The sequence below is a fragment of the Ursus arctos genome, unplaced genomic scaffold (assembly GCF_023065955.2).
Source record: "Ursus arctos isolate Adak ecotype North America unplaced genomic scaffold, UrsArc2.0 scaffold_12, whole genome shotgun sequence".
NCBI lineage: Eukaryota > Metazoa > Chordata > Mammalia > Carnivora > Ursidae > Ursus > Ursus arctos.
In genome coordinates this window covers 29,629,574-29,653,591 of record NW_026622786.1, presented here as the reverse complement: position 1 = coordinate 29,653,591, position 24,018 = coordinate 29,629,574, and the positions used below count along the sequence as shown (strand labels likewise).

The 24,018-nt window shown below is 36.0% G+C and overlaps 1 protein-coding gene across 7 annotated transcripts in view; it reads right to left on the bottom strand.

The window, feature by feature from the left end:
* The window catches only part of EVI5 (ecotropic viral integration site 5), a 191,567-nt gene that overhangs the window by 112,704 nt on the left and 54,845 nt on the right, over nucleotides 1-24,018 (bottom strand). For all 7 annotated transcript variants that reach the window (XM_026497609.4, XM_044383643.3, XM_057310462.1 and 4 more), the window contains 7 exons: nucleotides 19,920-20,109; nucleotides 19,052-19,276; nucleotides 18,163-18,237; nucleotides 12,326-12,451; nucleotides 10,545-10,688; nucleotides 9,175-9,264; nucleotides 8,969-9,066 (listed from right to left, as the gene is read on the bottom strand). In XM_026497609.4, the coding sequence (XP_026353394.1) occupies nucleotides 8,969-9,066; nucleotides 9,175-9,264; nucleotides 10,545-10,688; nucleotides 12,326-12,451; nucleotides 18,163-18,237; nucleotides 19,052-19,276; nucleotides 19,920-20,109 (948 nt within the window). The remainder of the gene's footprint in view (nucleotides 1-8,968; nucleotides 9,067-9,174; nucleotides 9,265-10,544; nucleotides 10,689-12,325; nucleotides 12,452-18,162; nucleotides 18,238-19,051; nucleotides 19,277-19,919; nucleotides 20,110-24,018) is intronic.

Genomic DNA, 24,018 nt, shown 5'->3' with positions numbered 1-24,018 from the left:
TCAATACACTGTGGATATTAAACCTTTATCCAATACATGCTTTGCAAGTATCTTCTCCCACTTTTGAGAGTGTCTTAGGATGTGCAAAATTTTTAAATTTTCATGCAGTTCAATTTGTCTTTTTATTTTTTGTTACTTGAGCCTTTGGTGTCAAATCCAAAAAGTCATTGTCAAATCCAATTCCAAGTGTTGTTCAATGTTTTCATCTAAGAGTTTCACAGTTTTAGTTCTTACATTTAAATCTTTGACCATTCTGACTTATATTTTGCATATCATATTGAATAAGGGTCCAACCTTGTTCTTCTGCATGTGGATATCCAGTCTTCCCAGCATCATTTGTTGAAAAGACAGACCTTTCCCTACTAAATGGTCTTAGCACCCTTGTCAAAAATCATTTAACCACATATGTGAGGGTTTATTTCTTGGAGTGCTATTCTATTCCATTGGTCTAGATGTCTATCTTTATTCTAGTACCCTATTTTGATTATGATGGCTTTGTAATAAGCTTGGAAATCAGGAAGTGTGAGTTCTCCAGCTTTGTAGTTCTTTTTCAAGATGGTTTTAGCTATTTGGGTCCTTTGAATTTATTTAGGAAGTTTAGGATGGAGTTTTCTATTTCTGCAAAAAAATATCATCGGTATTTTAAGACACACTTCAATTCACTCCACAGATCACCTTGGATAATACTAATGTGTTAACAATATTATATTGCCTTCCAATCAATGAACATAGGATTTGCTTTTATTTATGTTCTGCAGTTTTTATTTATGTTTTTCTTACGTTCTGCAGTCTTCATTGTATACATCTTTCTCTTCCTTGGTTAATTCGTACATATTTTATTCTTTTGATGTATTGTAAATGGAATAGTTTTCTTAATTTCTTTCTAAATTATTCATTGTTAAGGTATAGAAATACAATCAATTTTTTGTGGGTTGACTTTGTAACCAGCTACTTTGCTGCATTTATTTATTAGCTGGTTTTTGCAGAAAGGTTTTTCTACATATGAGATCATGTTGTCTCATGAGATCATTTTAATTTTTCTTTTCCAATTTAGACGACTTTTACTTCTTTTCCTTTTTATTTCTTTTGCTACTTCCAGTACTATGTTGAATAGAAATGGCAATATCAAGGATCCTTGCCTTGTTCCTGATCTTAGAGGAAAAGTTTTTAGTCTTATACCAGTGAGTATGATGTTTACTATGGGTTTTTCATATATGGATGGCTTTTATTTATTTTACTTATTTTCTTAAAATTTTTTCTAAAGATTTTATTTATTTATTTGACAGAGAGAGAGAGAGCCAGCGAGAGAGGGAACACAAGCAGGAGGAGTGGGAGAGGAAGAAGCAGGCTCATAGCGGAGGAGCCTGACATGGGGCTCGATCCCAGAACGCCAGGATCACGCCCTGAGCTGAAGGCAGACGCTTAATGACTGAGCCACCCAGGTGCCCCTGGATGGGTTTTATTATGTTGAGGTAGTTGCCTTCTTCTCCTACTGTGCTGAGTGTTTCAATCATGAAAAGATACTGAATTTTGTCAAATACATTTTCTGTATCAATTGAGATGATCCTGTGTTTTTTTCCCCTTCATTCTGTTAATGTGGTATATTACAATGATCAATTTTTGTATGTTGAACTATCTTTGCATTCTAGGAATAAATCCCATTTGGTGGTGGTATATAGTCTTTTTAGCACACTGCTGAATTTGGTTTACCAGTATTTTGTTGAGGACTTTTGCATCAATGTTTTTAAGGGATATTTATCTATTGTTTTCTTGTAGCATCCTTATCTGGTTTCGGTATCAGGGTAATAATGCCGGCCTCATAGAATGAGTTATGAAGTATTCCCTCCTATTTTTTGAAAAAGTTTAAAAAGATATTAATTCTTTAAATGTGCAGTAGAATTCAGCAGTAAAGCCAACAAGTTCAGGGATTTTCGACTCAAGAGACTTTTGATTACTGATCCAATCACCTTACTATTTATAGATCTACTCTGATTTCCCAATTCTTTGTGATTTAGTCTTTGTGTGCATGTGCACTGGTCATAATTACTTTTTAAGGTATTTAAAAAATGTTTAAAAATTTAACTCCAGGGTAGTTAACATACAGTGTTATATTAGCTTTGGGTATATAGTATCTACTCTTATTAAATTATGCAGATTTGGAGTTACAAACAAAAATTACATTAATACTAGTTTTAGACCAGTAACTATTCTTTTTTTTTTTTTTTTTTTTTTTTTAAAGATTTTATTTATTTATGTGACAGAGAGACAGCCAGCGAGAGAGAGGGAACACAGCAGGGGGAGTGGGAGAGGAAGAAGCAGGCTCATAGCAGAGGAGCCCGATGTGGGACTCGATCCCGGTACGCCGGGATCACGCCCTGAGCCGAAGGCAGACGCTTTAACGACTGCGCTACCCAGGCGCTCCTAGACCAGTAACTATTCTTTTTAAGATTTCATTCGTTTATGGGGCGCCTGGGTGGTGCAGTCGTTAAGCGTCTGCCTTCAGCTCAGGGCGTGATCCCAGCGTTCTGGGATCGAGCCCCACATCAGGCTCCTCCACTGGGAGCCTGCCTCTTCCTCTCCCACTCCCCCTGCTTGTGTTCCCTCTCTCGCTGGCTGTCTCCCTCTGTCAAATAAATAAATAAAATCTTTAAAAAAAAAGATTTCATTCGTTTATTTGAGAGGGAGAGATAGAGAGTGAGTGAGCAGAGGGAGGGGCAGAGGAGGAGGGGAAGGGAGAGGGAGAGCATCTCAAGTAAACTCTGTGCCTGAACACAGAGCCCAATATGGGGCTCAGTTCCATGACAGAGATCATGACCTGAACCAAAATCAAGAGTCAGACACTCAACTGAGTCACCCAGACACCCCAGGTTTCTTTAATGTATTAGTCTTAATTCATGCAGAAAACAAAAAGTGGAGTTACAACCGTTACGATCATAGCTTTTATAATTACCCATGCGTTTACCTTAATTAAGATCTTTATTTCTTGAAACTACTTTGAGTTACTGTCTAGTGTCCTTTCCTTTCACCCTGCATGAATGAGCATTTCTTGCAATGCAGGTCTAGTGGTAATGAGCTCCTTTAGCCTTTGTCTGAAAATGTCTTGATTTTTTCCTCACTTTTGAGGGACAGTTTTGCCAGATTTGGGTTGTCGGCTGACAATTTTTTTCTTTTAGTACTTTGAATATATTGGCCCACTCTCTTTTGGCCTCAAAAGTTTATGATGAGAACTCTGCTTGTAGTCTTGTAGTTTTATTGAGAACCCCTTGTATGTGGTGATTGGCTTCTCTTTTGTTGCTTTCAAGATTTTCTCTGTCTTTTGCAAGTCTGAATATAATGTATCTCAGTGTGGATCTCTTTGATGTCACATTACCTGGAGTTCATGGACCTTCTTGGATGTTTATATTCATGTCTTTCCACAAATTTGGGAAGTTTTCAGCCATTGTATCTTCAAATATTCTCTCTGATCCTTTCTCTCTTCTTCTGGGACTCCCACGATGTGTATGTTGGTCCCCTTAGGCTCTGTTCAGTTTTTTTTTTTTCTTTTTGTTCCTCAAATTCAGTAATTTCCAATATTCTATCTTCAAGTTCACTTATTCTTCTGCCTGCTCAAATCTGCTTTTTAATCACTCTATGAATCTTTCATTTCAGTTACTGGACTTTGCAGATCCAGAATTTTTTTTGTTTCCTTTTAGGTTTTCTATCTCTTTACTGATATTTCCATTTTGTTCATCTATCTTTTTCTTAATCTTCCCCACATTTTCCTTTAGTTCTTTGAGCTTCTTTTAAAGTCTCTGTCTACTGGGGCGCCTGGGTGGCACAGCGGTTAAGCGTCTGCCTTCAGCTCAGGGCGTGATCCCGGCGTTCTGGGATCGAGCCCCACATTAGGCTCCTCCGCTATGAGCCTGCTTCTTCCTCTCCCGCTCCCCCTGCTTGTGTTCCCTCTCTCTCTGGCTGTCTCTATCTCTGTCAAATAAAAAAATAAATTAAATAAATAAATAAATAAATAAATCTTTTTTTAAAAAAAATAAATAAATAAAGTCTCTGTCTACTTTATCTGCCATCAAGTCTCTTTCAGATATAGTTTCTTTTTACAGCTGACCCTTGAACAACATGAGAATCAGAAGTGCTGACACCCCTGTACAGGTGAAAATCTGTGTATAACTTTTGACTCTCCAAAAGCTTCACTACTGTTGACTGGAACCCTTACCAATAGCATAGTCAACATATATTTCTTGTATGTTATATACTGTAATCTCAAGATGAAGGTAGCTAAAGAAAAGAAAATGTTATTAAGAAAATTATAAGAGAAAATACATTTGCAGTACTGTACTGCATTTATCGAAAGCAGTCTGCATATAAGCGAATCAGCACAGTTCAAATCCATGTTGTTCAAGTGTCAATACTCTTTTCCTTTGGGCCATACTTTCCCTTTTTTTTTTCATACGCCTTGTGATTTTTGTTAAAAACTAGACATTTGAATCTAGTAATGTGGTAACTCAGGAAATCATAGTCTTCCCTCTCCCCAGAGCTTGCTGTTTTTTGTTACTGATTTTGTCTTTTTGATTGTTATAGGCTATCTTTGTGCTGAAGATCAACCTGAGCTATAAACTGTTTCAGGACTTTTCTGAGCCATTCCCTGGGCATACACAGTCACTTTCTAATTTCCCCCATATATGCAGTTGTTTTTAATGTCCTAGTCTTTCCTGTCTGGCTCCCAAAAGGGGAAGAAAAGAAAAAGGGAAGAGAAGGATGATGCCCTTTAAATCTCCTGGCAATTACTTCAGTTGGAGGAAGAGGGGATGTGCAACAATGGAAAGTAGTGCAACACCAATGGCTACTCACTTCCTTGCACCTGTGATCAGAAACAGCAATGACTGATCAGAGCACACAGATCCCTGACATCTAGAAGACAAGGGCATTTTTGCCCACCCTGCCCACCCAAGCTACATGAAGGTTGCTCCAGAAATACAAGCACACCTGTCTACCATGTGGCTGAAGGGTAGAGGATGGTGTTAAGGGGTGCTAATGTGCTAAGAGTTGAAATTGACCAAATTAACCACAATTCACCATCGAAGCCTTCCCCTAAAAGTTACAAGGCTTCAATAAGCCCCAGAGTTCCAAAACAGTCACATCAGATTCTGTCACTGCAATTGTTTTCTAGGTGGGAGACAGATTCCTGGTGCCTTCTACTCCATCTTCCCACAATTCTCCCACAAACCTGACTTTTTAATGCAGGTTGTTAGGCTCATTTGGAGGCTTAGAAAGATTAAGAAACTTGCCTAAGGGCACATCCTTGACTGCTATACTACCATGTCTCTTACCTTAGTATATCTAAAAGAATAGGATATCCAAAAGAATTTATAGAAGACTCTAAAGAGGTACAAAATGTTTGAACAACAGCTGCACTGCTGAAGTTTACAGTCTTCACAAGTGCCTACTTTGAAGTGAATATTTTGTTATGTGTTAGGTGATAATGTTATCATGAGTCACTCATGCACCTAAAACAAAACACTAGAAATCATCATTTAATCCTTGCTTCCCAATTCAGTCACCAAGCATGCTCAATTCAACTTTCTTAATGCTCTATCATTCCCTCTTCAACTGCAATGATAATGGTTTTTTAATAAACTTTATTTTTGAGAAGAATTTTAGATCTACAAAATAAGTGAGAAGAGTACAGAGTTTCCATATACCTTATCCCCAGTTTCTCCTGTTTAACATTTTATATTAGTATAGTACACTTGTAACAATTAATGAACTAGTATTGATAAACTGTTAAATAAAGTCCATACTAAATTCGGATTTCTAAATTTCTGTCTAATGTCCTTTTCCTATTCTAGGATCCCATCCAGGGAATCACATTACATTAAGTTGCCATGTCTTCCTAGGCTCCTCTTGGCTGTGAAAATTTCTAAGACTTTCCATGTTTTTGATGACTTTGTTTGAGGAGTACTGGTCAGGTATTTTGAAGAAATTTCTCAATTGGGATTTCTCTTATGTTTGTTCATGATTGTACTGAGGTTATGGGTTTGGAGGAAGAAGACCACAGAAGTCAGTCCCTTTTTCATCACGTCATATCAAGGGTACAAATTATCACCAGGATATCACTATTGATATTGACCTTGATCAGTTAGTCAAGGTGTGCTTAGAAGGTTTCTACAAAGAGACTTCAAAGTAGCTACAGAGCTACATCATTCTCCTTTTATTGGCAGCATTTTTAGGTCTTCATTATACCTTGCCTTAATTACTAGAGGAACCTCATAATTGTTCTCTCTACTGCCAGTTTCATAATTCAATCTTTTCTGCACACTATTACCAGGATGACATTTTTAAAATGTTCATTTGGATCATGCCACTCCCAGAGGCCAACTGCTTCAGTGTCTATCCATTACCTTCAGGCTACGTTTTAAAAGCTTACTAAAAGAAATTAAGGCTCTTTGGAGAAATGACTTGCTGCTTTGCAGGAGTGGGTAAGGCACAAGATGAGCCTGGGGCTTTTTGTTGTCTTAAAATAAGGAAATTCTCAAAAGAGTCATGGGGACATGTCAAAAGGACACAACAGCCAGCTTGAGAGGACTCCTACTGGAAAAAGCAGGGACAACTGTGAGAGTAATGAATTATAATTCACCAAATAAAAAAAAGAGCCCACAAATTCACACTTATATAAATAAATGAATAAATATATTAGAGAGAAGGAAAAGCTCTTCCTTACAGTAGAATGCCAATTATTAAAGAGGGAATGAGGGAGTGAGAAAATCATAAATGGATGTAAATCTGGTGAGAGAAGGCATGGTAAGGAATAGGATACTATATAATCTCAAAACATCTGGAAACAATAAAAGACAAAATAATAACTTTATAGTAAACTTGGCAGATATCACCTTAATCCAGTGCTTAGAGATATCATCATCAATTCTGAGATAAACCAGTATCATATATCCACTGCTTGGTTAATTGAGAAGACACATCATTGGTATAGTTGCCAAAAATGCACAAGCTGAATCTACTCATGAGGAAATGTCAGAAAAACCCAAACTGTGGGATTTTCCACAAAATAACTAGCTTGTACTCTTCAAATATATCAAGGTCAAGACATACAAGAAGAGTGGAGGGAGCGTTTCAGATTAAAGGAGATTGATCTGACACAATTAATGCGATACATGATCCTGGAGTACTTAAAGTGGATCCAAAACCAAGGCGGTGAGGGGTAGGGAGTGGACAGAAAGAGGATTAGGCTAGGGTCTGAAAGGGGGGACAGTTACAAAGAATAGTACTGAGACAAATGATAAAACTGAACATGCTTTGGGAATTAGGTAATAGTACCATATCTATGATAATTTCCTGATTTTGATTAACTATTGGGTTCTGCTAAAAAAAACAGAAGTCCTTGTTCTTAGGAAGTACACATCCATTCAATATTTAAGAAAAAAGGGCACAATATCTTAACCTACTCTCAAATGGATCCCCTAAAAATGGGTATGGATTTTACTCACACACACATATTATTTATAACTTTTTAAAAAGTTTAAAAGTATACCAAAATAAAAATTACAACAACAAAAAACCAAAGCCTAAGAATTTAACATCAGAGTAGAGATCTTGAAGTGGAACAGAGACACTGTATGAGTAAGAGAGTGAAAGAACTAGAGGGTCGTAAGTTTGATAAGTAAATAGAACAACTAAAATTTCAGAAATGGGATTATACTGGTGATAAATAAAATCTAAAAAGAAAATCAGTTATGTTGTTCTCTGTAATTAAAATAAAATAAATTCTTTTTTTGGCTAGTGTGATTTAAATGTGGTTTTACCAAGAGCTGGAAGTTGACATGGCTCCTAAAGGTTTTATCAATTATAGAACAGAACTGCTTTTTGGTCAAGAATGTCTCAACATCACGGTGTAACGTAATTTAGAAATTTCTCAAGTAATTTATTAATAGTGAAAGCTCATAAATTGGCTTGTTTTTGCCAATGAGCACTAATTTTATTTTATTTATTTATTTCTAGGATTTAATTTATTTATTTGAAAGAGAGAGAGAGCAAGCACAAGCAAGGAAGAAGGTGAGAGGGAGAAGCAAACTCCCTGCTGAGCAGGGAGCCCGATGTGGGGCTCAATCCCAGGACCCCAAGATCATGACCTGAGCCGGAGGCAGACGCTTAACCTCAGACTGAGCCACCCAGGTGTCCCTACAGCTAATTTTAATAACATAATTCACACTCACATTCTAATATACTTCCTGGGGTAGGAACATCCTTGGAAGTATGTCATACACGTGAACGGAATTTTATGTTACGGCAGTGAAGATATTGAGAACTGTTAGCATATAGTATTGCTATCATTTTAAAGTATCTTGTACCACAGAAAGTAGTGTCAGGAATGGCAATTCTGACCTCTGGCTAAGATTTATTTAAATACTGGAATCTGGAGGAACAAGAGCTGTCATTCTTAATACTTTAACCATATTTCAAAAAATTAATCTTTGGTAGCCAAGACTGCTTACCTTGAACTTCCATTAAATATATATCAAGAAAAGTTTCATTAGAAAATTATACACAATTTAAAAAACCCTTAAATTCTCAATCTAAACCTCATGCCTACCTTGTTGGTCAGGCTAATCCTGAACTTAAGTTAACAGTCGGGCTGAGCAGAAAAGAATGTCAATGAAGTTGGATCACACCACAGAACTGGTTTTCAAAATAACAGCACACTCACAGGTATACATTTACCAGGTTCCTAATTCCAGTCAATGTGGAATGGGAAAGGGGAGTTTCACAGGTAATGGTCCCAAGCACCACTACTAAGTATGAAATTCCAACATTAAATTTATGTTATACTGAAACCAGTACCACCGAAAAAAATGCTACAGGAAGAAAACTGCACTTATCGCTGGACTATTTTGACACTTCTATTTAATCCCCTATATGCTTCAACAAACATCCATGACTAAAAACCAAAATATAAAATACTTACTTTTTCATTTTTTTTGAGTTATACTTGACTTGGTAAGCTGCCTGGATTAATTTGTCTGGACCACCATCAAACTGATGTGGAATGACCTTCTGAAAGTGCTAATAAAACACGATCAAAGAAAAGTATAAGAACTACTTAATGCTATTTATTATTAACTAATTAACAGTAAAATCTAAAGACATTCAAGAAATCATGAACTGACCTACCTGTAACATCCCCTCCATGTCAAGTTGCATCAGTTCTGCCTGATTCATTTGAAGAAGTGCTAATCCTACTCGAAATACTATTTCTAAACCCTGTGGAAACACATTTTTATAAAGCCAAATTTGTCTTAATCCTCCATTGACAAAAACTAATCATTCAAAAGAATACTAAGGTAAACATCTGGGGATCTTACTAGAAATTGGCAAGCTTTTTTTAAAAAAGTCAGATAGCAAATATTTTAGGCTTTGTGGGCTATATGGTTACTGTCACAAATATTCAACTCTGCCACTAAGACCAAAAGCAGACAGAGAAACACAACAAATGGGCATGGCTATGTTCCAAGAAAACTATTTACAAAAATAAGCGGAAGGACAGATGTGGTACCTGAATCAGGACGGTCAGTTTGCTGGCTCCAAACTAAACTAATTTAACTAGGTAATATAAGCTAATCTTCCCAAGATGTGAGTAACAACAATTAACACTTGGTTTAAGATGGTTTGCTTATTTATTTTTACGTAAGCTCTACGACCCTGAGATCGAGAGTCACACGCTTTCCCAGCTGAGCCAGCCAGCCACCCCTGAGAGATTGCTAATAGTAATTAATAATATTTTCAAGTGCTACCTACCATTTGTCACCTAACTTACCTGCCTACCTTCTCATCCAAAATATAGAATAAAAGACAAAGGATGACTACAACATGACAATGACAATTAAAAGGACTACCTGCAATATATTTATGGAACAGAAGAAACTTAATTATACTCATTACTTCTTGCTCTTTAGGTAACAGATGCAGAGCAATAATATCAACTGTAAGGCAAATTTCACTTCTCACTAATTCTCACTGAATCAATCAGGAGATCATACAGAGGTTTGTTTAAGGGTGTGGCTCCAGGGGCACCTGGGTGGCACAGCGGTTAAGTGTCTGCCTTCGGCTCAGGGCGTGATCCCGGTGTTATGGGATTGAGCCCCACATCAGGCTCCTCCGCTATGAGCCTGCTTCTTCCTCTCCCACTCCTCCTGCTTGTGTTCCCTCTCTCACTGGCTGTCTCTCTCTCTGTCAAATAAATAAATAAAATCTTTAAAAAAAAAAAAAAAAGAGTGTAGCTCCAGATTTTGACTGCCTGTATTTGAACGACGGTTACTACAGTACTTACCTGCTGTGTGTCCACAGACAAGCCACTTAACCTTCCTCATTTATCATCTATTAAATGTACTAACAGTGCCTGATAGGGTTGTTACAGGTTTAAAGGAGAATATCCAGTAAGTAGTTCAGTATGGGACACACGGATCTCCTTTATTGTTCTCCTCAGTGCCCTGCGCTAATGATTAACCCAATGATTCCTTTGCACAGTCTGCCCCTTAGCTTACCTCAGACATAAAGATATCAAATATCCTTGTTGCAACTGGTAATGGAAAAGTCGTAAGAAATATAGTCAGAAACCAGGATGATGCATACATTGAGGTATGAAAACTCTGTGACTGAAAATGCACAAAGAGCTCTGGAAGATGCTCCTAGAGAAGAAAAGAATTCATTAAAACACTGTGAAACTGAGCATTTTAACCAGATAACTGTGTTTATACTAGATAAGTCAATATCAAACACAAAGATCAGGCATCTCTTGGAAAAGTAAAGATGCAGAAATTGATACATTCAGGATGAGGGAAGGTAAGAAGGGTAAAAGGATGTGGAGTTAGAACTTAGGCTGTATGTGTAACATTTATTAATAAAAATAACAAAACAAGTAAATAAAACTTTAATATTTGTTTAATCATGTTGGTAGAACATGTGTCTGATATTTTCAATACTTTTCTATAAACTATAATAATTCCAAAAAAAATTTTAAAGGAAAGAAATGTTATGCTGAAATACATTCGGGTGCTATCTACCATTGATTACCCATCCTTACCTTACTACTTTCTCACCTAAAATACAGATGCTTCCTCAATTCCAGTAATTAAAAACATAAATGACACATTAACTGAAAATAAACCAAGAGAGATTATTTGGGTTAAAAACAAGCGTACATGGGCGCCTGGGTGGTTCAGGTCTGTTGTGATCTTCCAGTCCCACAAGAGCCCTGCTCAGTGGAGAGTCTGCTTCTCCCTCTCCCTCTACTCGTACCCCTTCCTCATGCACACTCATGCTCTCTCTCTCTCAAAAAAATAAAAACCCTACTATTTCAGAGAGAAAAATTTAACCAAGAATCATCTCAAGACCTACTTTGTCTTTTTCTTTAAAATGTGCCAACATTTTGCATATCCCTTTTTCCCCCCACCACACATACAAAAGAAAGGACTGTAAAATTCTTGTCGGTAAGGCTGCCAGGGAAAAGGAGACTTGTAAAAGTGGCTCTCATGTCAGCTGAAATATTAACCTATATTCTTAAGTTCTGCTTATCTAATTGAAATTTAAGTAAATGAAAATACTTACACCGTTACAGGACAATATAGTAAACTGATTTATATATGTAGTTTACCATATATATTACTAGTATACAATATATATGTATTAGTTAATAATATATACATTAGTCTACTACATATATATGTAAATTAACTCCAGAAAGGTAAAATATTCCAAAAAACATTTTTCACTTGATTTTGATTCCTCCCCTCCTCTTCTATACACCCTCACACAGTCACTAGACTCTTGGTCTTAAACTAGCAACACAAAAGCCTTATTTTAAGAAAAGATTACAGGCTAGCAAAAGAGTGAGATAAAAAGGGAAAGGCAGGAGAAAGGACTGAAAGAACCAGAACAGACAAGTCTCAAAGGAAATGAACTGATGTCAGTGTCATAATGTCATGAGCTCCTGTGAGAGCATAGTCTATATAACAACAGAATACAATAGGGCATAAAAAGGAAACTCATTTTAGGCAATGTGGTTGTGACAGATTTTGGCACAAATGCTTAAAGTTTGAATATGAAAACTGCAGTCAAGTTCCAGACTGTGATCTACCTGCAAATAGCATCCAACCAGGAAGGAGCTCTAAACTGTGTTAACCAATCAACAAATGATCACATTATTAAAACACTGATTTTTCATTTGCTATAATACTTTTAACATTAAATTTGCTTGGTTGTCACTCAAACCAAGATGATGCGAATATAAAGGCAATATGCCTTCTTGTCAACACTACAACTTTACCTGTATCATGCATTCAAACTGGTACATACAAAGGCCCAATTCTGCCATACTTGGTTTAAAAAGTTCCCGAAGTCTATAATCTTGCATTAATTTAACAAATACACAGAAAGCTTCTTCTTCCGGCATCTACATTAGGAGGGGAAAAAAAGCAACACAGGTTAATGTTCTGTGATACACAAATAAGCTAAATTCTATATAAACCAAGTACCCATTCATCTGTGAACACCGTTTTGAGTGGTCATGTGATACAATGTTAAGAACAATGAACTAGGAATCAAAAGGTTCTAATCTCCCATTCTCAGAATGAGAAGTTAAACAAATCTTATAACCTCTGAGATTAACTGCCTCACTTGCCTAATTCATGAATTCAATCAACTAATATTCATTTAGAGCCAGATACTTCTGTTTTTCTGGGTATATACCAGTGAACAAAATAAACACTCTACCCTCATGGAACCTGAACATCTTACTGGGGGGAGACAGACAACACATGTAATAAATCAATCAATATGTATGCCAGATGGTTTTGAGTGCTACAGAAATAAAATAGAGTACAGTAACAGGAAATGCTGGAAGATACGCTGCTATTTATGTAGGCAGATTAGGGAAAGTCCCTTGATAAGGTAGCATTTGAACAGAATACTGAAGAAATAAGGGAGCAACTGAGGAAAGAAGAGTCCTGGGAGAATGAGTAACACAAGGCCTTCAAGTAGAATCACAACTGGCATGCTCAAGGAACACCAAACAGGAGACTACTAATTAGGAGGAATTCTACAAGTGGCGGTTAGGTTATGAAGGAGAAATACAGGGAACCAAATTACATAGGGTTTTAGAAGCCACTGTAAGGATTTGGACTTTTACCTTATGTGAGATGGGAAAATTTTCAACAGTTCTGAGCGAAATGATATAACACAGTATAGGTGTTAAAACACACACACACACACACGTAAAATAAATTGTCAAAAAATCTGTAAGCAAGGTTTAAAAGTACCAATTTCACATTTTATGTGTAACTCACAAGAAAAATATCAAATAAGATAATGAATGTAAGAGCTACACAGATACTCAGAATATTTTCTAATTTTCTAATGCTCATTCACTCGCATTATATCAATGTGTTTTAAAAGAGGAAACCTCAAGGGTTTTCTAGGTATTCTTACTAAAGACTGCTTCTAATAACATTTTTACTGGCCTTGACACAGCCATGGATAGAAATCAAGTGTTACTGTGGGTAAAACCTATACTTCCTTCCTTCCTCCCAACACACACAGCCACAATTCTGCCTTGGAGACCATTCTTAACTAATCCCATCAAGCCCTACAGCACTTTACTTCACTGCAAGAAGCCCAACAACCCAGAACTCTCAACCCATGTGGTTCTACTGCTCCTTAATCTAACCCTATATCCAGCCTTCCCTAAAACCCTTTCCGCAGCACTTTCTGGAACTCATAACCAGCCATCAACAAAATATCCTACCTAGATCCTCAAATTCTCTACCAAATGTTCTTTTACCTTTTTCCTCTAACTGAAACTTGTCTCCCCTAAGGTTGCTGTTTTCTCTCCCACAGCACTGGAAGAAGCCCGGGAGTAGAGAGGTATATGTCCTTTCTTGGACCTCACTGACTCATTGTCATTGCATTAACTCCCCCTTCTCTCTGAAACAATACCTGTAGGTATTAATTATTACTCTTCTTTTTTGTAGTATCTACAAACATCTAGGTCACCGTCCCAAACCCCACTCATTTTCATGAGTTAATTGCCTGGCCTAGCAGATCTTTTGCCTTCCTTTCCTCCAGTGATCCTTACTCAGACTCTAGAACCACACCACGTAAGATTCAAATCCCACTCAATAGCTATGTGACCTTCCACAAATTACTTAACCTCTCTTTTGCTTAGTTTCAACATGTATCAAAAGGGTAAAATAATAGCAATTATTTCATAGGGCTGCAATGAAGATTAATACACACCGAGTATTTACAGCTATATGACTTTGCAAGCATATCACTCATTTATACCACACTAACCTTCTTTCTGTTCCCAATTCTTTCCTGTGCTCTTTGCTACCTACCCTGTTATATTTAGTCATTCACTTATATCCACAATTACTCTTGCTCTCCTCTCAGTAATAATTCCAACTGAAAAACTCTACCCTTGGATAAATCCAACTCTACAACCACATCTAGACAGCAGAAAGTGGCTGGGTCAAAACAAAACACTTAACCATGCTGGCTGGTCTCACTTTGAATTCAGGACCACTCATGTCAGTGGATCTTTAATGTTTCTGGTACACTTTACTTCCCCAATTCAATTACTCTCATTCTCCTAGGCCACCATTTCAAACTTTCTTCTCTGTCCTCAAGCTTCCATTACCTCCTTCCCACTCAACTCTAAGCTAATGATCTTATTTGGTATTTCAATTTTTTAAAAATTAGAAGCAATTAGAACAGAATTTTCCCATTCTCACACCATCATCCTACCTGCATCCACACCCATTTTATAACCCCTAGACTCTACTCTCTCTTCTATGGCCTGAAACTTTAGTTTTGGTCTCATATTTTCAAATGCCCAACTTACGTTTCCACTTGGATGTCTGAAAGACATCTCAGACCACTCATAATTTCCTACTCTGCCATTCCTTGCCCAAACTTCCACTCAAAAGCCATATGCGTCATCACAGTCTCCTTCCTCTTTTGCTTCACATCCAATCTATCAGTAACTCCTGTTGGCTCTAAATTAAAATTATTTCAAGAATCAACCACCTCCAACTATACACAGCCCAAACCACCATCAAAAGAGTAACTGGACAACTCCAAGAGCCTCATCATTGATGTGGGAAACAAAAACAGAAGAAAAGTCTCTCCATTCCACCCCACTGACAAGTCTGTGACATGGGCAGAGCGACATTCCTCAAGGAACTCAGCTGCCTTGATGTTAATACTTTGCTAAGGGCAAAAGGCAATCTTAGCCCGACCCCCCAGGATCCTGTAAGTCTACTTTAACATATAAAAATTCCTTTGGAAAGTTCCCTTATCTCTACCCTCCAAGATACATGTTGGCAATCATCCCCCAAACATATGACCCACCGATATACATCTGAAAGGTCTCATGACTAAGGTTTTATTAGACAGTAATAAATGACCTTTTACCAACAATAGCTAGCTCACTCAAGGATCTGGAAATGTTGTTTCCAAAATTCCTTAGAAACCTACGCTATCCCTAACCTCCCCTCCCCCCGCAACTTGAAAGTATATAATGGGCCACTCCTCATGACCCCAGTGCAACTCTTTCTGCCCATAGGTCCTGTTCCCATGTTTTAATAAAACCACCTTTTGCACCAAAGACATCTCAAGAATTCTTTCCAGGCCATCAGCTTTGAACCCAGTATTTTTCCTACATCATTCATGGGTCACTCTGCCACTTCCCTGTGCTTCCTTCCTGTCTATTCCCCATACAGCACAGAGCTGCCAGAGTGATCTATTCAAAGCATGAATTAGACCATTTCACTTTACTGCTCAAACATGTTAGTGGCGATTACATGACCCCTTACTACTTCTCTAACCTCTTCTCCCACCTTCCCCTTTGCATTCCGCTCCTACCACCCCTCATTCTAGTCACAGTGGGAATGAATAAATTTCTTTGTCTTTAAGAATTTCTTCTCTTCTGAACGTATCAAAAAGTTTCATTCCCTTCCTCCTCTGCAACAGCATTGATATGGGAACTGACAATATTTTTTAAAAAGTTGAAGTAATTGAATGAAAGACCAAAAAGAAAAAAAATCGGTGACCCCTTCTCAAAAAGACTGAAACAATGGTCACAAAGTGAAAAAGTGGGACACCAGGTAAAATACAAATATGAAGAACAATCATCTAGTTGTTTTATAGCCACTTCCTTCTATTAGAAATCTGGGCACTTGAATCTTACAGCGAACATGCTACTACATACTTTCTCTATGACACTGACCTAACGAGAATCCATGCCTTTTGCAAAGGTCTAACCGGGACAAAATCTACCCAATTTTACAGGAGTATTAAGATATACACAAAACATATATCCAGCACTTTTGGCTATTTTAAAACAACATGTGCTAATTAAGCTAACTTTGCAAAATTTTTTCTCAGACTCTGAGTTGTGCTGCCAAGCTAACATGTGGGAGGCAATATAGCAAAGGGTGTAAAAGGGTGTAAAAGAATAAGCTTTAGAAACACAGGGGACTTTTGAATCTGGCTGTACCACACTTTCTAGCTTATGGCCCTGGGCTAGAAAATTATTATTATGGTAATGTATTAGTTGCCATTGACAATACTAGCTAAGTAAATTAATCACTAAATAAAAGTACCACTACCAGCATTGCCTACAGTATCCTGAAGGAAAATATGGCCCCTTAGGATTCCTACAGAGCTAGGTCTGCTGTTAAGAGATTCCTAACTCAAGTAAGGAAAAGCTGCTCTTTAAATGCTCAATAGAAATGACTACTGAAAAGTTATTTTGGAGCTAATATGAAAGTAAAAGGCATAGAATTATGAAAAAAATCACTGGATTGATAACAGGAATGCTTGAGTTCAACAGTAAAAATCCTACCAATACTAATCAATTACAAATTAGGAAAAATCACAATTGTACAAAACCACTATACCTTAACATTAACAAATCTAGTTTTGTTTTTATTATTTATAATGCAAGTGTCACCCAGAAATGGACAATTATACTACAACAATTGGTAGTAGTTCTTATGTTATAAAACAAAATAAAAATCTGTCACTCTTGTTATAAACCAGTGTCTCTGACATCAGGCTTTTGCTACTCAGAAAAGTAGTGTGACAGTTACAGAGCTTTAAAAGTCAGGCAGAACTGCTGGGAAATTGAAGCAAAGAATGGGGAAACGGTTTCAGATTCCTACTCTGCTTTTATCGACCAAGAAAAATGATTTTGGACAAGTCATTGAACTTTTATTGCATGTCTACTATGTGGCAAACACCATGCTAGGTCTTTACATTTATTATCTCATGTGACCTCACAATGAATCTGAAAGTAGATAGTATTCCTAATTTAGGCTCAGAGAGAGATTAAATAATCTAGCCCACATTCACAGAATTCAGTGTAGTACTGAGATACAAAACCCAGCATATATATGACTCAAATCAGGTTATCTCCAAGGTTTCTCTTCAGATTACATTTTAATCTGAGAATAATATAGAGTATGACGGACTTGAAAAAAAAATTTCAACAAAGGTGAAGAGAAAACAAAACACTATTTGCCATTCAAAGATATTAACTGATGATCCTGTCCTTGACTTCTGAAAACATCCCACCCAAACCCACTCCAAAATTATTCGCTGCTAATGGAAATATAGGTTATATCTCTGGGGCAGTAAGAATAACTGAGTACCTCTATTTTAGAGCCTACACCAAGATATGCATAACAAGCCCACAACTCTTTGACAATCAAAATTTCTGTGTAAATTTGCAAAGATGTATGATATTAATAAGATTTTCATACCAACACTTCAATCATGTCCTCCTTGGTTCAGAAAAGATGAGTATTAAATATTGACATATAATTTAAGATTTAAAAGTAGATACAGGCTTTAGTGGAATACTATGGTCCAAATATAGATAACAAGAAGCTGAAACTTTGTTTAGTGGCAGGCTATTACTACATATGTTATTTTCAACATTTTTAATATTTTAAACTGCAAACTAAATATCCCTATTTAAATTATGCCTAGGGAAAAATGCCCAGTGTCAAACGCTTAATAAAAACAAGGATGATTTTTAAATTCTCCAATCCAACTTCAATAAAGAACTTAATGAGACACTTAATACTTATACTAACTTACCTGCATAAGCAATAATCCAACTATAAAAGCACTTCCTTGACAGTAACCAACCTCACGATCCACTAAAGAATATGCCTAAAAAGCAAAAAATGTTGAGAATACTTTAACAGGATGTATTATATCTTCCTTCTCTAAAAACCTAAAAATTGTGAGACAGTGGAGTAGAGACCATTTATTTTTTTAGAAAAGCGTTTGCTTGCTTGTACAGGTTATCCTATAAGTGTTTAAAAAGTAGGTGATTTATTATATAAAATTTTCTTCTGACAATTTCTTAACTAGAAGTTGACAGCTCCTAAGGAAAAGAAAATAAAGGAATTTGTGGCACATGTTTAAGGGCTAAGAACTTTTAACAGTGCTGGCCACAGTAAGCAGAAAACTTTGTTCTTAGATCGTGAAACTCACAGAGGATAAATTATCCATTTTCATAAATGATCATTCTATGGTGTATAGTGATTTGCAGGTTATTTGATTTCAACCAACTAGTACCAAGCAAAGTGATGAATTTTCTAAGTTCTCCAAACTAGACAGTAATGGAGCATCAAAAATAAAGCAGAAATTAGGTTAACAGCAAATTTTTGCAAAAGAAACTGATTATTGTGGTGAGGGTTCATGCTTCATTATATGTATAATTTCAATCTTCTGAGAATTCATTTCAAAAAATGAATAAACAGGGGCGCCTGGGTGGCACAGCGGTTAAGCGTCTGCCTTCGGCTCGGGGCGTGATCCCGGTGTTATGGGATCGAGTCCCACATCAGGCTCCTCTGCTAGGAGCCTGCTTCTTCCTCTCCCACTCCCCCTGCTTGTGTTCCCTCTCTCGCTGGCTGTCTCTATCTCTGTCGAATAAATAAATAAAATCTTTAAAAAAAAAAAATGAATAAACAGAACTTACCTTCATTACATTAAATAAAACCTCCTGTCCAAGGCTATCTTTTTCCTTAAAAAAATTGTGTTCAGGGTAAGTTCTAGCAATGTCCCTTCGGATCAATTTTTCACACGGTGAGGTCATTTTCAGGAGTTCTGAATACTGATCCTTAATTGGCATACTTTGTGCACTGCATAAAAGTTGCCAAACTATTGCTCTAAAGTGGTGGGGTATCCCTTTACGAACAAGCTCCTAAAAATAAAAATAAAAGTAAAATAAAAATTTTTAAATGAACCATTTAAATCTCCTACTTTAAAAGCCAAAGAAGACTTACTGGGGGTTGGACTGGAGTGGAACACTTTATAAAATTTATAATTCACAAAGCTACTCTTAATACTAGGGAACCTTTTAACCAAGGCTAAGACTTGGCCCTTGGGTGTGTCTTATTCTGGTCAGAGGGCTACAATGCCAATGTAAATTCTTGACATTTCTCCCAAAGTAAGGCCTCTAAAGCTATTAAGCTATATGCAGAGCTGTGAATGAAAGCACAGTAACCGTTATCTTTCAAAGAGGTGTTTGAGGCAAAAAAAGTAAAATACCGATAATTCAAAGATGTCAGATGTTACAACTTCATTCTTGAATCTATAAAACACAAGGACTTAATTTCTAAAATAATTTTCAGCTATATATTTCTACCATTAGGAGATATCTATAAAAACTGATATCTACAAGTCAAAACTTTTATGGGCACAAATAAATGAAAAATATAAAGCAGAGCTCTTTATTATGGCACTTGGAAAGTACTAGAATCTGATTTTTTAAAAATCTTCTATAAATTCATGCCTTGATGCCCCTTTGGGATAAGAGGAAGAACGTCACCAAAGAATATGAATACCTTAACTTGCTTTTCCTTCTTTTTGCGTACATCTTCCCATTCATTAACAATTCTTCCCCAAAGAATCCAAGAATCTTCTTCAAGGTGGCTGAGGTTGCTAGAGGCTGATGAACTTGATACAAGGGAGGAGCCACTGTTTCTTCTTGACCCATTTACAGATCTTAAAGACTTACTATCCGTCTCTAACAATCTAAAACATAATTAAAAATTGCTCAAGTTCTAATTTCACAGCAATAGGAGATGAAGTAATGATGATACTTAGAGCTTCACTATAGCCATGGTTTTAGAATATGCATAATTTCATAATATCTGATTGGCATCTATAAAATTTTTTCATCTAAGCATAGCAATTTCAAAAAATTTTTAAGGACTATATATTTATTTGAGAGACAGAGAATGAGAGTAGGGGGAGGGCGGAGGGGTAGGGAGAGGGAGGGGGAAAGAATCTCAAGGTGACTGTGCACTGAACACAGAGCCTGACATGGGCTCGATCTCACATACCTGAGATCATGACCTGAGCCAAAACTAAGTGTTGGATGCTTAACTGACTGAGCTACCAGGTACCCCGCAATTTCATAACTTGATAGTAAATTATGTTACATATTTTAGTGCTATTAGTCCCATCATAATTTCCCTTCATCTCTATTAAAAATACAAATTAGAAGAAATCTGGTAAGAAAAATAGTTGGGAGGTCTTCAGGAAAAAAGAAACTACAGTTGGAACAGGTATAACAAATTCTGTGAAAGAACTAATTCTAACATGTTTAGAATATGTCCTGGGCTAGATATCCAAATCCCTTCTCTTTTTTTATTTTTCTCTACCCACGTATAAATCTGCCCAAACAAAAAGTGTTCTGTTTGGCCATGCAGTGTTTGTATAAATTGAACAATTATTAATATTAAAATTGGAAAATTTCACTTATTTGTTTACATACCCATATATCACACATATATTTATTTACAATTCTGGGGATCTTCTTGAAAAATAAAAAGATAGGGCAAAACCAGGCCCATATTCCTGCATAGGAACAACAAGGTGTAGCAGAGTAAGAGCTTCTCGCTTTTGATGGAGGATTTTTATCCACTCAATCTCTATAATCCTTACTATCTCCCAAAAACTGAGGCCAACTAACAGCTGTTATTTATCACTAGGTTTGCACTCTCAAACTAAGACCTCTTCACTCTTAAGGCCCTATTGCCTTCATGTTTCCTTATCTGTTGAAAGATGAATTAAGATTATTTCAGAGATAAATTCCATGACTCATCACAACATCAAATCCATTATTTCTTTCATAAAGAAACAGACTATAAAGAAAGGTTGGAAAATATGGCTCCATCACTATAAAGATGTAAATTACATGTCATTCAAATAAGGGTCCTAAAAAATCTATTTGTGTTTTTAACATGGCTACTATTTACTTCCAGTAATTTCTTGAGACAGTCATCTGCTTAGGATGCAAGAAATGCTCCCAGTAATAATTTAAGATAAATAAAATAATAAAGAAAAGAAACATAGGTGTCAAACCCTACTGATCAGACTAAGAAACACCCTTTGTATGGGAGATTTATAACTTACTCATCCTTATAACCCTGACAGCATTTAACTCAGTACAAAGTACATTAAATATTGACTGAGTTGAAATAAAATCAAAATTCCCATATTAAAAAAAATTACAAATCCCAAATATGTCATATTCAATAATACAACACAGTAACACAAACTGAACAAATTCTATCCTTATTTATGGGATAATTTAATACATCTCCATTTCAACAAAAATTTATATAAAATATCCCAAGCATTGCCAGAAACAGAAAAATTTATACAATCAGGCAAATTAAGGGTCAATTATTTGCTATAAATATTCTTTATTAAAAAAAATAATGATTATGTTTACTTAAATACTGTTTTTTCCTTAGATATTATTTCAGTAAGTCCACAATACATCTTGTGGAAAAAATTAGTGTACATATGTAAATACTTTTATGTATGAGTCTAATCCCTCAGAATTCTAAATGGAATAGAGAAACAAACTTTACTGAAATAACTTGAACTTAAGTCCTGTATTTCAGTTCATTATTCTTTGAGTGCTTGCTATATGCCAAGTAATTAAATTACAGCACTACCATCAATAGAGAGTCATGCAGTTAAAAGGAAAATAATGGTATTTCCCGAGCTAAATATAAGTTTGATATATAATGGAAATATAGATGAAAAAGCTTTTAGAGAGTCAGAAAGGTCTCAGACATTGCCAAGTTATAACTTCTGGTATATGCAGGAATGCCAAGTGCAATCATGGGTGGTTAGGGAAGAAGGTAAAGCAGTTTCTCTTCAGAGGACAGTGAAATAACTGTAAGAAAAATATATAAATGAAGTATTCCAAATAAAGATACTACATTACTTAAAATACTGTCCCTGCCTTAACTCACATGACATACAAAAATGACTCAAATGGACAATAGCCATGAATATTAAAGTTAAAACTATTAAAATTCCTTGAAGAAAACAGGAAAAAAGCCTTTACAACCTTTGAGAAGGCAAAGTGTGTTAATGAGACACAAGGAAATACTAACCATAAAAGAGAAAATTGATTAAAAAATAAAGTGGACTTCATCAAACTTAAAAACTCTGCTCTTCAAAAGATACCCTTGAGAAAATGAAAACATGAGCATAGACTGAGAAAAAATGTTCTCAACATATGTATCTGACAAAAGATTAATATCCAGAAGATGCAAAGAACTCTTAAAATGAATAATTAAGAAGGCAAACAACACAGCTGTTTAAATGAGTAACAGACTAGTCATCAGAGAAATGCAAGTTAAAGTCATGTATACATTAGAATGGCTACAATTTTAAAGACTGACCATAATAAGTGTTGCCTAGGATGACAGCAATTGTAACTGTCATATATTGATGGCATACTTCAACCACTTTGAAGAACTAAATACATTTTCATATGAGCCAACAAGAGAAAGACTTGAAGAAGTTCATAGAAGCTTTATTCATAATAGTTAAAACCCAGAATGAACCCAAATATCCAGAAAAAATAAGTGCTCAAATTGTGATATATTCATTCATTGCAATAGTACTCAGCGATAAAAAGAAACAAACTGCTGATACATATAATAACACAGATGAATCTTATAAATGACAGGTTGAGTAAAAGAAGCCAGATGCAAAAAAGCATATACTACATGATTCCATATATATGAAGTTCAAGAAAAAGTACAGTATAGAAGAAAATATAGGAGTAAGTCCTCATGACTCTGGGTTAGGTAAAGCCTTCTTAAATATGACACCAAAAGCACAAGTGACTAAATAAATAAATAAACACAACACACACACCCACATATACACACAAATTGAACTCATCAAAATTAAAAAAGTTTCATACCTTCCTGGATGCCATCAAGAAAGTGAAAAGAAAACCCACAGAATGGGAAAAAATATTTGCAACCCAGGAGACTTATATCTAGAATATGTAAGAAACTCTTACAACTCAATGATAAAGACAAACAACCCAATTTTAAAAATGGGCAAAGAAGCAGAATACACATTTTTCCAAAAAAAGATAAATAAATGGCCAATAAGCACATGAAGAGTTGTTCAACATCACTAATCATTTGGGACATGCAAGCCAACCATAATATGACACCATTTCACAACCACTAGGATGGCTGTAATAAAAAGACATAATAACAAGTGTTGGTGAAGATATGGAGACATAGGAACCCTTAGACACCACTTATAGGAATATAAAATGGTAAACCACTTTGAAAAACAGTATGGTAATTCTTCAAATGATTAAACAAAGAATTATCATGTGAACCCAGCAATTCCACTCCTAGGCATATAACCAAGAGAAAGGAAAACCTATGCCCAAGAAGGGAGAGGAGTTGACTGCTAATGGACGTGCAGTTTCCTGCGGTGACAGCCGCACAAAACTTATACAACAAATGTTCATGGCAGCATTATTCATACTAGCCAAAAAAGTGGAAACAATCCAAATGTCCATCAACATTTAAATGGATTTAAAAAAAAAAACCACTGGTATAGCCATATGAGTATTACACGGTCACGAAAAGGAGTGAAATATTG